The 14112-nt window shown below is 41.2% G+C and overlaps 1 protein-coding gene across 1 annotated transcript in view; it reads right to left on the reverse strand.

The window, feature by feature from the left end:
• Positions 1 to 1608: 1608 nt before the first annotated feature.
• LOC308101662 (NACHT, LRR and PYD domains-containing protein 1b allele 5-like) overlaps positions 1609 to 14112 on the reverse strand; it is a 14961-nt gene continuing 2457 nt past the window's right edge. Inside the window, exons 4-11 of the mRNA XM_080451094.1 lie at positions 11574 to 11788; positions 10916 to 11160; positions 10517 to 10633; positions 6374 to 6515; positions 5488 to 5520; positions 4989 to 5057; positions 3586 to 3829; positions 1609 to 2353 (exon numbers count right to left, since the gene is read on the reverse strand). Coding sequence (XP_080307220.1) covers positions 2347 to 2353; positions 3586 to 3829; positions 4989 to 5057; positions 5488 to 5520; positions 6374 to 6515; positions 10517 to 10633; positions 10916 to 11160; positions 11574 to 11788 — 1072 coding nt within the window. The 3' untranslated portion in view covers positions 1609 to 2346. The remainder of the gene's footprint in view (positions 2354 to 3585; positions 3830 to 4988; positions 5058 to 5487; positions 5521 to 6373; positions 6516 to 10516; positions 10634 to 10915; positions 11161 to 11573; positions 11789 to 14112) is intronic.

The following is a 14112-nucleotide window of genomic DNA, read 5'->3' on the forward strand; positions in this document are numbered from 1 at the left end:
GTCCACTCAGTGTATCAGGAGGTAGAGCGGTCCACTCAGTGGTTCAGGAGGTAGAGCGGTCCACTCAGTGTATCAGGAGGTAGAGCGGTCCACTCAGTGGTTCAGGAGGTAGAGCGGTCCACTCAGTGGTTCAGGAGGTAGAGCGGTCCACTCAGTGGTTCAGGAGGTAGAGAGGTCCACTCAGTGGTTCAGGAGACAGAGCGGTCCACTCAGTGTCTCAGGAGGTAGAGCGGTCCACTCAGTGGTTCAGGAGGTAGAGAGGTCCACTCAATGGTTCAGGAGGTAGAGCGGTCCACTCAGTGTCTCAGGAGGTAGAGCGGTCCACTCAGTGGTTCAGGAGGTAGAGCGGTCCACTCAGTGTCTCAGGAGGTAGAGCGGTCCACTCAGTGGTTCAGGAGGTAGAGCGGTCCACTCAGTGGTTCAGGAGGTAGAGAGGTCCACTCAGTGGTTCAGGAGACAGAGCGGTCCACTCAGTGTCTCAGGAGGTAGAGCGGTCCACTCAGTGGTTCAGGAGGTAGAGAGGTCCACTCAATGGTTCAGGAGGTAGAGCGGTCCACTCAGTGTCTCAGGAGGTAGAGCGGTCCACTCAGTGGTTCAGGAGGTAGAGCGGTCCACTCAGTGTCTCAGGAGGTAGAGCGGTCCACTCAGTGGTTCAGGAGGTAGAGCGGTCCACTCAATGGTTCAGGAGGTAGAGCGGTCCACTCAATGGTTCAGGAGGTAGAGCGGTCCACTCAGTGGTTCAGGAGGTAGAGAGGTCCACTCAATGGTTCAGGAGGTAGAGCGGCCCACTCAGTGGTTCAGGAGGTAGAGAGGTCCACTCAGTGGTTCAGGAGGTAGAGAGGTCCACTCAGTGGTTCAGGAGACAGAGCGGTCCACTCAGTGGTTCAGGAGGTAGAGCGGTCCACCCAGTGTCTCAGGAGGTAGAGCGGCCCGCTTCAGGCAACGGAAGGTTTCCTGGTTCGATCCCAGGCTCCCCCTGTGTTAGTGTCAAAAAGCTGCCATGGCTCACTGGAGTGGATGTTTCAGATAAAACCTTTTAATACACGTTTGAAGGATAAAGACTTTAATGTAAAACTAAATGTCATGAAACCTTTAATTAGACTGCCTTACAGATAGGATGGTTGTGTGTGTGTGTGTGTGTGTGTGTGTGTGTGTGTGTGTGTGTGTGTGTGTGTGTGTGTGTGTGTGTGTGTGTGTGTGTGTGTGTGTGTGTGTGTGTGTGTGTGTGTGTGTGTGTGTGTGTGTGTGTGTGTGTGTGTGTGTTCCATGTTTGACCGTGAGAGTGAATATCCTGAGGGAACAATAAAGATACTGGGCCGTATAAAATCTGACCTCGTGCCACCATTGGACTCCGAGCCGCACTTTGGACATGTCTGCTCTGCACCACATCTCTGCATCGGAAATAGCAGATCTACAAGCTCACAACGTGTCGTTTTAAATGACATCCTGCATATGTGTAATTTGTAAACAGGTGGTAATCAGGACCACCTGAGTGATTTACAACAAGTACTTAAGAAAAAAATCATGTTTGAACATAAAGTTTATTGACATAAAGTTGATCATAACAACATGAATAACTGTGTGTTTTTTAATGAAACAAAGTCTGTAATATGAATGACTTTATCATCCTTTAATACAATCACATATAAAAATACTTTCACTGTTTCATGAATAGGTTATCACTGGAGGATGAATTAACATTCATAGTCTCTACTGTAAGTAGCTAATAAAGGCTATATAAAGGTTTATATACACTTAGGCACAAGGCTGGTACAGTGATAGTTACATGTTCAAACATACAACAGGTCAAATATACAGTGTTCCCAGTTTGTTGTGTGAAATATCACCTCAAACATACATGAATGTATTTACATCAGAGACACAAGGTACTGTGATATGTATATGATCAAACATACAACAGGTCAAATGACTGTTCCTCAGTCTATAGAACAAAATATCAATAGTAAAAATATAATGCATATAAAAAGTATGAGGTACAATGTTTACTTCTGCTTGTCCTTAGTTACCATCTGGTCTGGAATCATGTTTTCAGAACACAGAACACCATGACATTAAAAGAACAGTCAGAGAGATACGATAACTATAGAGACCTGTATCAGAGAGCAATAAGATATAACTATTAGGATAGACCAGTTTTATGATCTAATCAGCAGACATGGATAATTATAATGCTCCCAAAAATAATATTAGGCCATCATATTGGTAGGATCAACCTCTGAAGTCTGATGAATCTAGTAAATGTCTTTAAATAAAGCATGTTATACTTCATCTGGTCTGTCCATGGATACTGGATTTACTGGAACTCCTGCTCCATCTCAGCATCACTTACTTCCTAAGAGAAAAATAACAGCTTTACTGTTAATTACCACATTATGTGTAGAAATATTATTGACATTGATATTATTGGTGATGATGAGGATCTATTGAGAGAGATACAAATATGATGTAAAGCCATCTGCCTTCCTTTTCATCAGCTGAGCTAAACTGTAGTATTTTGTATCTACATTTGGAGTCAATAACACGTTGTTATCAATGTGTTTACGTCAAGGTGCTTTATATGTAAACACATTATAATGTTATCAATGTGTTTATGTCAAGGTGCTTTATATGTAAACACATAATGATATCAATGTGTTTACGTCAAGGTGCTTTATATATAAACACATTATAATGATATCAATGTGTTTACGTCAAGGTGCTTTATATGTAAACACATTATAATGATATCAATGTGTTTATGTCAAGGTGCTTTATATGTAAACACATTATAATGATATCAATGTGTTTACGTCAAGGTGCTTTACATAAACACATTATGACTACACATTAACTAGAGTGGAGTTTGATCACTTCCTTGATTTAAAATGGACGCTACAAACTAAGATGAAGCATTTAACCTAGACAGACATCATGGACCCCAGCCATTTGAGCCACATATCATATTTATTCAGTCAAATTACAAACTTTCCCCTGAAACTGTCAGGACTTCCGGTTGCCATGAGATTGGGTCGTAGGACCAGGACAACGTGTTGCGCTTTGGTCAAACAACGTGGTAGGTACTGTAGCTAGCAGATCAAACTGTTACTCTCTTACAGCCAGCCAAGTGGCTGATCGTTCATTACTAAATGTTTACAGGTCTCGCCTACAATGGCTGAATAGGCTACATAAATCACCTGCTGTAGTTAAATGACTAAATGTTTACATAAATCACCTGCTGTAGTTAAATGACTAAATGTTTACATAAATCACCTGCTGTAGTTAAATGACTAAATGTTTACATAAATCACCTGCTGTAGTGCATGGGTTTCTTCCAGTGGACCAGTAACGTTCATATCATTGTATCAATGACCTTGACATTCAGTAGCCTAACTGTGGCCTCCATTTTCACAAAGAAAAAGTAGGTCAGGCCTACATCAATCTGTAGCTTAACATTGCAATTAAAGTGTAGAGCTCTTGTAAATCAAGAGGATAAATTATAATGATTCATATTAACACTGAAAGCATCATGGCCTGAAAAGGTACATTCTCTTATACCTTGTAAAAATTAATTAAAATGCAAATTACTTCAGATCATCAAGGAGAAGCTTCTCATGTTCCTCTAGACCTTTGTAGAACATGTCTTTGGCTTTGCTGGAGTTCAGGAGTGGATAGAGTTCCCTCATCTTCTCCTGAGTGGTGGACTTAGACCTCACATTACTGTAGCCCTCATGGGTGATGACACCCTCAGCCTGGAGCAGATCCAGGATGGGATCCACCATCTGCACTCTCTGAATCAGGACAGGCCAGTGTTTGTCGACAAAGTGTTTCTCTGAAGGGGAATGAAAATTGAGTTGTTGGTGAAACTCTGTGGGTGAAACATGTTTAAACACGTTTATTAACATTCTATGTTTTATAATGGAAAGTCTTTGAATACCTCAGTTAGGCTACTGATATATTAGGACGGTTTAGTTGTTTTTCACTGGACAATAGCGCTACTGAACGGTGAATGTGAACGAATCATTTGAACGGAGGATCATTGCCGTGAACATGAAAAAAAAAATTCGTCCACTGAAATTAATGTTTTTTTTCCCGCCACTATCGGCAATCCAGCTTCTCCGTGCAGCTGGAAAGACGGAGGCTAAACCTTAAGAGGGCTATCAAGGAACAATCAAGGAACTATGAAGGAACTATCAAGGAACTGTCAAGGAACTATTAAGGAACTGTCAAAAAACTGTCAGAGGAAGCGGAGAAAGCAAGCTGTTGGTTGTGGCTACGGAGGTGGTAAACAGGTAGTGTTTGTGGTTCAATACAGTGGAGATCCATCATTACATAATATGACATATTGTATGTTAACATGAAAGTAGTAGGGCTGGGACTTGATTAAAAAAAACATCTAATTAATTAGAGGCTTTATAATTAATGAATCGCAATTAATCGCATTTTAATCGCATATCAATATTTGACCTGAGAACAGTGAAAAGCATTTTTTTTTCGGCATACGTATTTTGGCATACGTCTTTAAGTACATGTACTCAAGAACTGTACTTAAGTACAACTTTGAGGTATTTGCACTTGACTCTCGAGTATTTACAATTTCTAATACTTTTACTTCTACTCCAGTAACTCCACTACATCTCAGAGGCAAATATTGTACTTTTTACTCCACTATAATTATTTGAAAACTTTAGTTACTAGTTACTTTGTAGATTTCGATTATTATTATAAAACATTACAGTGACCATGTGAAAATAGCAGATCTACAAGCGCAAGGCATTGTGAGCTTGTAGATCTGCTATTTTCCACCACTGGAGGCTGGTAGAGTGTGTTGTTGTTACTGTTGTTTTATAGTAGTTTAATTCATTATTAATAAAAATCACGCGCATGTGACCCGCACCGCATCGTGGAACCCGGCCCTAGAAAGTAGTTAAATATGTTTTGTGTATCTATAGTTTACTGTAGACACCTATGTGTAGTGAGAGTCAGCTCACCTTCAGCTGCTCTGCTTGTTGAAGTTGAACTTGACACTGGAGGGTCTGCAGATGCATGCTGGTCTACTGCTACATTGTGTCAGGAAAGACAACAGACTTGTTTAAGAAAGCTGGTATTACCTGGCAGTAATTATCCTGATAGTAAAGTGATTCCATTTGTTCAGAAAGGTAATTACTGTTGTCTACGGCCCGTTTATCTGACACAACTAAAGTCTTATTACAGATTATATGAATGTGTGGTGCTCTTAGAACAATGGGAACAAAAACATATGTTGAGTGTCTACAAAATCAAACATTGTTAAATGATTTGTGCACATTAAAACAAGCTAGGGTTGCCACCCATCCTATCAAATATGGAATCACCCATTTGTCCAGTTACGTCACATTTTGAACCAATACCGGATGTGATTTCTTCCATATGTTCATAAACGACCCATATGTCTGCCACACACAACAGACTGAATTTAAAAATAATGAAGTCATGCTCAAAAACACTCACCTGAGACAGAAGCAGCCTTTCCTTCAGGTCGTGCTGCAAGAACAACAACAAAAAGTGTTGAAATTAGATAAGAAATGCATAAATGTGAGTAAATATGTCCTAGCAAAGTTAGAAACAAACTGTTAATTTGTTCATGTCACAAATCACAGTCACAGCCATAAACAAGAAAGGGGCGCTCCGTGGAGCACAGATCTCCGCCAGGCCTGGTGGCCTACCTATAGCAGTGTTATGTTTTCCATTGCATAGTATTTGATCTATCATTTTCTAATTGGTCAAGAACCTGGTAAGAGGCAGAATGTTAGCCATTGTTTTTGTACGTTCAGCGTTTCAACTGCTGTCCGTACAACAGTGAAAAGCAGACCCTGATTGGCCCGTTCATTTTCTGATTTCTCATACTCTCTGCCTATTGGCCAAAGTCCAGACTGATACCGTGGAGGAACGTGTGAGTGAATCCACGTCATCAGTCTGGACAACGCCAGGCTAGCAGAATGTGACATTCACAGGGGAGGGTAACCTCACTGTATGTACTCCTACAGGCTGGGGGTGGAGCCTGTCAGTGGGGAATGTTTAATAAGAGCATTAGAATGGAGGCGCAACATCTTCCCAGTGGGGGCTCCTCACTGACAGGTGAGTCAGTAGGATACAACAGTACGTCCTCTCGGTGGAGGCTCCTCACTGACAGGTGAGTCAGTAGGATACAACAGGACTTACAGACTCTACGGCTGCTCTAGACTTATGAACTCAAAGGCTGCAAGTCTTAACTGAAGTTAAGGATACACAAAGTAACGTTGCCATATATGCCAGGATGGTTTTAATGGGGAAGACTGTTTAAATATGAAAGAGCTATTCCACTATATCTCATAATAAGATAAAACTCTGCCTTTACCTTCCAGGTCAATCTTTTTCTCCCAGACTTTTTTGTCAGGTCCTCCCAGCAGTTTCAATGGGATGATTTCTGCATTGAGGTTGATCGTCACCTCAAATGTTGGATGGAAATTTGGTCCAAAGTTCTGATGATATTCCACATCCTGAAAACACAGACACATCACAGTAGTAGTTGTAGTAGAAAAAAGATAAATGGTGAACTCAGCTGGATGCACTGTGGCCTTAGGGTAGATCATTTTATGTCATGTTATATCATTTCCTGAATAGTCCAGCAGATAGTCAATATTTCAAAAGAATCGTTCACTTTGTGATACAAGCACCAACTTTGGCATGAAAACACCTTCTAGAACGGTGTAGAACTTGAATGTCTGAACATATTTTAATGATGTAGTTATCAAAATGTATTTCATGATATGAAAAAAATCCATTTAAACTACTAGTTGGCGTATATACAGGTCTAGTTAGATAAGATTTTGGGACACTAAATTATACTATAACTACAGTTAGTAGACTACTTAGCCAACACTGAACTCTATGCTGAGTCTCACAGCAATATGTCACCATTGTGTCCTGGTTGTGCTTTGACATCACTCTCTTATAAAAAGAATGTCAACTAATTGACAATGATTGCAACATTGTAAAGTAGATCAGGCTAGGTTGAAACTTAATTTCTGATCGAATGATGACAGAAAACTGTGTATTTTAGTTGTAATCGGTCGCTATCTTGAAAACTAGAAGCCATACAGATTTTTTATTGGTACCATTGAATCTATCATGTCAAAATACATACATTTTGATAAGTAGATCATTGAAGAAAGTTTTCCTTTTGCACACCTAAGGACGGACAGGTGCGTCAGAGCCCAAATACATTTATTGGATATTATGCCCTCCTGGGACACAACATTTTGTGTTACTTTATCCATGTTTATATTCTGCCTCACTCAGTAGTAGGGATGGAGCTCGTTCATTTTTATTGATAATGAGCACCTTATCGATCCTGCTTATTGATCTGAGCTTTTATCGAGCCCACTATTGATCTTTTTCTATTAATTTGTGGAAAGACGTGAGACGACAAATTCTGAACAGAACCGGTATCTTTTTTTATTGGCCAGTTGTGACTGTGTTTGTGGCTGACCACCATCTAACATTAAATGAAGATGACTATAGTAAAAAATATATTTTTGCCTATCATTAAAATACGCTTTAAAAGTGTAATTTATATCATCGTACAACAGTGTCACGCACCAAACATAGCCGATCTCCAAGCTCACACCGTGTCTGTTCGCATCACGTTGTGAGCTTGTAGATCTGCCATTTTCGGCAACGATAGACTGAGAAGACAGCGTACATTGAATATGTCTCGATAGGCAACACTAGTCATTCATTCGAAGGGAGGTTTTAGAGTTTCCTGAACAGATTATTATCATTTGGATTATTATAAATTGTCAACGGAGACAGAGGACGAGTGAAACTTTTCAGCGTTTCACTCGTAACGGCCGTTGTTCCACTGCACATGTAAACACAACGACGCAACCACCCGTACAAATGGAACCAAATGGACCCTTACGGTCCCCTTAAAGAAGCGATGTTTCCAATAGTGAGCAAATAAAATTCCTCGTCCTTGTTTCCCTGGGCAGCGCTGGTTAGCAGGGATCAATACACTTTTAGACCGACATGTTTGTGCCAGCGTGACTGATTAGATTTATTTCTTGATCGCCTCTTGTTTTTGATTGTTTGGACATGACGTCACGGGCCGCTATACTCGATAACAGGCTCGACAAGTCCAAAGCTTTTCGATACCCGGGTCTCCATAAATTCTGGACTCGGCATTCATGGTCTCCATGAAATGATGTTTCCCTAACTTGTAGTGTTTGTAGTATTAGTGTGTGATACCTCGGGGGATACTTCATATGAGGCATTAGAACATTGTGAGGTTGTAGTATTAATGTGTGATACCTTGGGGGATACTTCATATGAGGCATTAGAACATTGTAGTATTAATGTGTGATACCTTGGGGGATACTTCATATGAAGCATTAGAACATTGTAGTATTAATGTGTGATACCTCGGGGGATACTTCATATGAAGCATTAGAACATTGTAGTATTAATGTGTGATACCTCGGGGGATACTTCATATGAAGCATTAGAACATTGTAGTATTAATGTGTGATACCTCGGGGGATACTTCATATGAAGCATTAGAACATTGTAGTATTAATGTGTGATACCTCGGGGGATACTTCATATGAAGCATTAGAACATTGTAGTATTAATGTGTGATACCTCGGGGGATACTTCATATGAAGCATTAGAACATTGTAGTATTAATGTGTGATACCTCGGGGGATACTTCATATGAAGCATTAGAACATTGTAGTATTAATGTGTGATACCTCGGGGGATACTTCATATGAGGCATTAGAACATTGCAGTATTAATGTGTGATACCTCGGGGGATACTTCATATGAAGCATTAGAACATTGTAGTATTAATGTGTGATACCTCGGGGGATACTTCATATGAAGCATTAGAACATTGTAGTATTAATGTGTGATACCTCGGGGGATACTTCATATGAAGCATTAGAACATTGTAGTATTAATGTGTGATACCTCGGGGGATACTTCATATGAGGCATTAGAACATTGTAGTATTAATGTGTGATACCTCGGGGGATACTTCATATGAGGCATTAGAACATTGTAGTATTAATGTGTGATACCTCGGGGGATACTTCATATGAAGCATTAGAACATTGTAGTATTAATGTGTGATACCTCGGGGGATACTTCATATGAAGCATTAGAACATTGTAGTATTAATGTGTGATACCTCAGGGGATACTTCATATGAGGCATTAGAACATTGTAGTATTAATGTGTGATACCTCAGGGGATACTTCATATGAGGCATTAGAACATTGTAGTATTAATATGGGATACCTCATATGAGGCATTAGAACATTGTAGTATTAATATGTGATACCTCGGGGGATACCTCATATGAGGCATTAGAACATTGTAGTATTAATGTGTGATACCTCGGGGGATACTTCATATGAGGCATTAGAACATTGTAGTATTAATGTGTGATACCTCGGGGGATACTTCATATGAGGCATTAGAACATTGTAGTATTAATGTGTGATACCTCGGGGGATACTTCATATGAAGCATTAGAACATTGTAGTATTAATGTGTGATACCTCGGGGGATACTTCATATGAAGCATTAGAACATTGTAGTTTTAATATGTCATACCTCGGGGGATACTTCATATGAGGCATTAGAACATTGTAGTATTAATGTGTGATACATCGGGGGATACTTCATATGAGGCATTAGAACATTGTAGTATTAATGTGTGATACCTCGGGGGATACTTCATATGAAGCATTAGAACATTGTAGTATTAATATGTGATACCTCGGGGGATACTTCATATGAAGCATTAGAACATTGTAGTTTTAATATGTCATACCTCAGGGGATACTTCATATGAGGCATTAGAACATTGTAGTATTAATGTGTGATACCTCGGGGGATACTTCATATGAGGCATTAGAACATTGTAGTATTTATGTGTGATACCTTGGGGGATACTTCATATGAGGCATTAGAACATTGTAGTATTAATGTGTGATACCTTGGGGGATACTTCATATGAAGCATTAGAACATTGTAGTATTAATGTGTGATACCTTGGGGGATACTTCATATGAGGCATTAGAACATTGTAGTATTAATGTGTGATACCTTGGGGGATACTTCATATGAGGCATTAGAACATTGTAGTATTAATGTGTGATACCTCGGGGGATACTTCATATGAAGCATTAGAACATTGTAGTATTAATGTGTGATACCTTGGGGGATACTTCATATGAAGCATTAGAACATTGTAGTATTAATGTGTGATACCTTGGGGGATACTTCATATGAGGCATTAGAACATTGTAGTATTAATGTGTGATACCTCGGGGGATACTTCATATGAGGCATTAGAACATTGTAGTATTAATGTGTGATACCTTGGGGGATACTTCATATGAGGCATTAGAACATTGTAGTATTAATGTGTGATACCTCGGGGGATACTTCATATGAGGCATTAGAACATTGTAGTATTAATATGTGATACCTCGGGGGATACTTCATATGAGGCATTAGAACATTGCAGACTGTAGTTTTGGCTCTCGGTGAGATGACAGTCAGAGGTGGTCCTGATGTGTTTATCCTCCTCTTGTTGTTCTTTCACCTACAATGACAACAACACATTTTGATGTAATTTCAAAATCCATATCATTAATACATATTGTGTGTCGCTTACCCCTTATGCCTAAACTTATTAGCCATATTTTACTGTTTTGAAAAAACAATTCAAAGGGTTAGGGTTACATCACACTATTTAAAAAAATATATCAAAATAGTAAAAAATGGCAAAAATGCTTTGGGATAAGGGGTAAGGCAAGATAGGGTCCTATGTCTAAATATATCTAATGTCACAGAGATGCAAGCTACTCAACAAACAACATGTTACCTCTTTGGGAGGCACATTGTCCGGCAGCAGAAACACATTTAGAATCTGTCTCTTAGATCCCGGTGGTCGAAGGAACAGCAGAACCTGAGCACGTTTTGGTTGTGTTCTAAAGAAGCTTGAAATCCTCTCCAGGATCCCAAAGGCAGACAGCTGGGTCACATTTACAACCACATGAGTCTGGGTCACTCTCAGTGGTTGTAAGAGTTCTACCCCCTCATCTGTGATGTGGGCCACGCACAGATCACCTGTGAAAAGCACACACACACACACACACACAAGGACACTTTGACTGACTCTCCAGGTGTGACCTCACAGTGTGGCAGGTGTAGCTGACTCACCAGGTGTGATGTGACAGTGTGGCAGGTGTAGCTAACTCACCAGGTGTGATGTGACAGTTTGGCAGGTGTAGCTAACTCACCAGGTGTGATGTGACAGTGTGACAGGTGTAGCTAACTCACCAGGTGTGACCTCACAGTGTGGCAGGTGTAGCTGACTCACCAGGTGTGATGTGACAGTGTGGCAGGTGTAGCTAACTCACCAGGTGTGACCTCACAGTGTGGCAGGTGTAGCTGACTCACCAGGTGTGATGTGACAGTGTGGCAGGTGTAGCTAACTCACCAGGTGTGACCTCACAGTGTGGCAGGTGTAGCTGACTCACCAGGTGTGACCTCACAGTGTGGCAGGTGTAGCTGGCAGACAGACTTCTGAGGACACTGGATGTCAAACAGAGGACCTCCAGGAGTCCTTCCTGTTGACTGGAGACATCTTTCCTCCCACTGAACAGTCCTGTAGAGGACTTCTCCTTCCCCTGTCGTTACGAACACCAACCCTGTCTCACTGCACGGGAACAGCCCCGCCCCGGGGAACTTTAACCTGTGACACAAAACAACATGTTTTATTGAGATAATCTATCTATAAATAAATGACATGTACAACAGGTGTTACATAACAGGGTGGACATGCCATACTATCTATAAATAAATGTATAACAGGTATTACATAACAGGGTGGACATGCCATACCATCTATAAATAAATAACAGGGTGGACATGCCATACTATCTATAAATAAATGACATGTATAACAGGTATTACATAACAGGGTGGACATGGTTCACCACTTGCTTTGTTCACAAGTCAAGTTCATTTACATTCACAGTGGCCCTCATTTATCAACGCGGTGCAGCCCAAATAATGGGCGTATGGCGAGATCACCGCACCTTTCGGCATTTATCAATATATCCTGACGTGGGCTTCATCCTACCATACGCTGAGATCTCACGTCTGGTCGAGACCAGTTGTTGACGTTGGCTGCGCCCGTTTATTCCATTGTAGACCTGCGGAGCGGCATTGTCTGACTGTCTGACAGGCATCTGGACACATAATCCACTCCTAAATGTATATCTACACACTAATAATTAATCCCTGTGAAAATATAACATTTCATAAAGTAATTTAAACAAACTGCTTTAACAGTCATTCAGTTGCATTGGCTATTTTAAAATAGCAGATCTGCAAGCTCAAAAACGGGTCGCATCGCCACTCGTTGTGAGCTTGTAGATCTGCTATTTTCAAAATATACGAGCGCTTTTGCGTCGGGACTCGGGAGTCCCGCGGTCGGGACTGCCGACGATCTTTTCATGGACAGTGAGGTCTACAAACTTACAGTAGCTTGTCCTAAGTTATGGAGTTATGTCATAGAGAGTTTTGAAGACAACCTGGCTGGGTTAAGGATATAAACCCGATGCTCCAATCTCTTATTAAAGGAGAATTCCGGACAAATTAAGTGTTATCTTTCATGTCTCGTTACTCACCTAGCGACGTAAAAAGTGGCGTTCTTTTTTTCCATATATTCCCCTGTCGTCATTTTTTAAACACCCTCCGTTGTTATAATGGGAGCGCGTGGGTTAGTGAAGTTCGTCTATTATAACCGACGCAATGTTATTTTTTTCTCTACTACGATTCATTGTAGAGTCTCATGATAGTCAAACATGCGCTGAAAATTCCTGCGAGCCTGCCGTTAATGGCAAACGATTTAACACTGGTTGCTTGTTTCCAGAATCTGGCAACACGAGTTGCCAGGTTCTGGAAAGAAACAAGCATCCAGTGTTAAATCGTTCGCCATTAACGGCAGGCTCGCAGGAATTTTCAGCGCATGTTTGACTATCATGAGACTCTACAATGAATCGTAGTAGAGAAAAAAATAACATTGCGTCGGTTATAATAGACGAACTTCACTAACCCACGCGCTCCCATTATAACAACGGAGGGTGTTTAAAAAATGACGACAGGGGAATATATGGAAAAAAAGAACGCCACTTTTTACGTCGCTAGGTGAGTAACGAGACATGAAAGATAACACTTAATTTGTCCGGAATTCTCCTTTAACGGGACGGACCGAAACCACTGCCGTCTCACGGGGAATATCCTACATGACTGCTTGTGCACTGCTCGGTATGGGTTAAATAAATTAATATACAAACGTATTCCATTCATGGCGATGTGATTGGTATCATAATATGTCATTCATGTAGGCTACAAGCCTACGTGACAAAGATTGTACCGCTACGCCGTACCGTAGCGGCTACGGTACGGATTACAATACATGAAAACACAGCTGGGTGGGATGTGTGTGTGTGTGTGTGTGTGTGTGTGTGTGTGTGTGTGTGTGTGTGAGTGTGAGAGAGAGAGAGAGAGAGAGAGAGATAGAGAGAGGGGGGCGTGTGCGTGTGCGTGTGTGGCGAGGCAGGCGGGGGAAACTCTTTCTCATTGGCTTTTGATGTCTTTGGTCGTATTCTGGTCCTTCTTCATGTCGTAAAATCGGGGCATTTTGAGAATATTTAAGGGCGTGTTATTTAAATGACGCTAGGTTCCAGCCGTGACATTTATCAAGCCTGGGACCAAATGTAGGCTCGGATCAGCTGTGTAGGATTCGTTGATAAATATAAGCCGGTTTATAAGCTGCGTTGATAAATGAGGGCCAGTGTCTGGTTGAATAGTGTGGAGTCTCGCTAGGAGACCGCCTGTCAGGTAAGCGCCGCACCATGGGGAGACAGTGGATGAGAAGCAGAGAGAGGACCAAAAGGCAGCACTGCCACCTAGGCCGCGTCATCGAGGGGCGGTACCTTCCAATCTACCTCCTCGATCAGCCCCATCTCAGCGCACCTGTGTGACCGGCCGGGCGTTGACTACAAACAC

Source organism: Gymnoscopelus braueri (assembly GCF_963280865.1).
Source record: "Gymnoscopelus braueri genome assembly, chromosome: 15".
NCBI lineage: Eukaryota > Metazoa > Chordata > Actinopteri > Myctophiformes > Myctophidae > Gymnoscopelus > Gymnoscopelus braueri.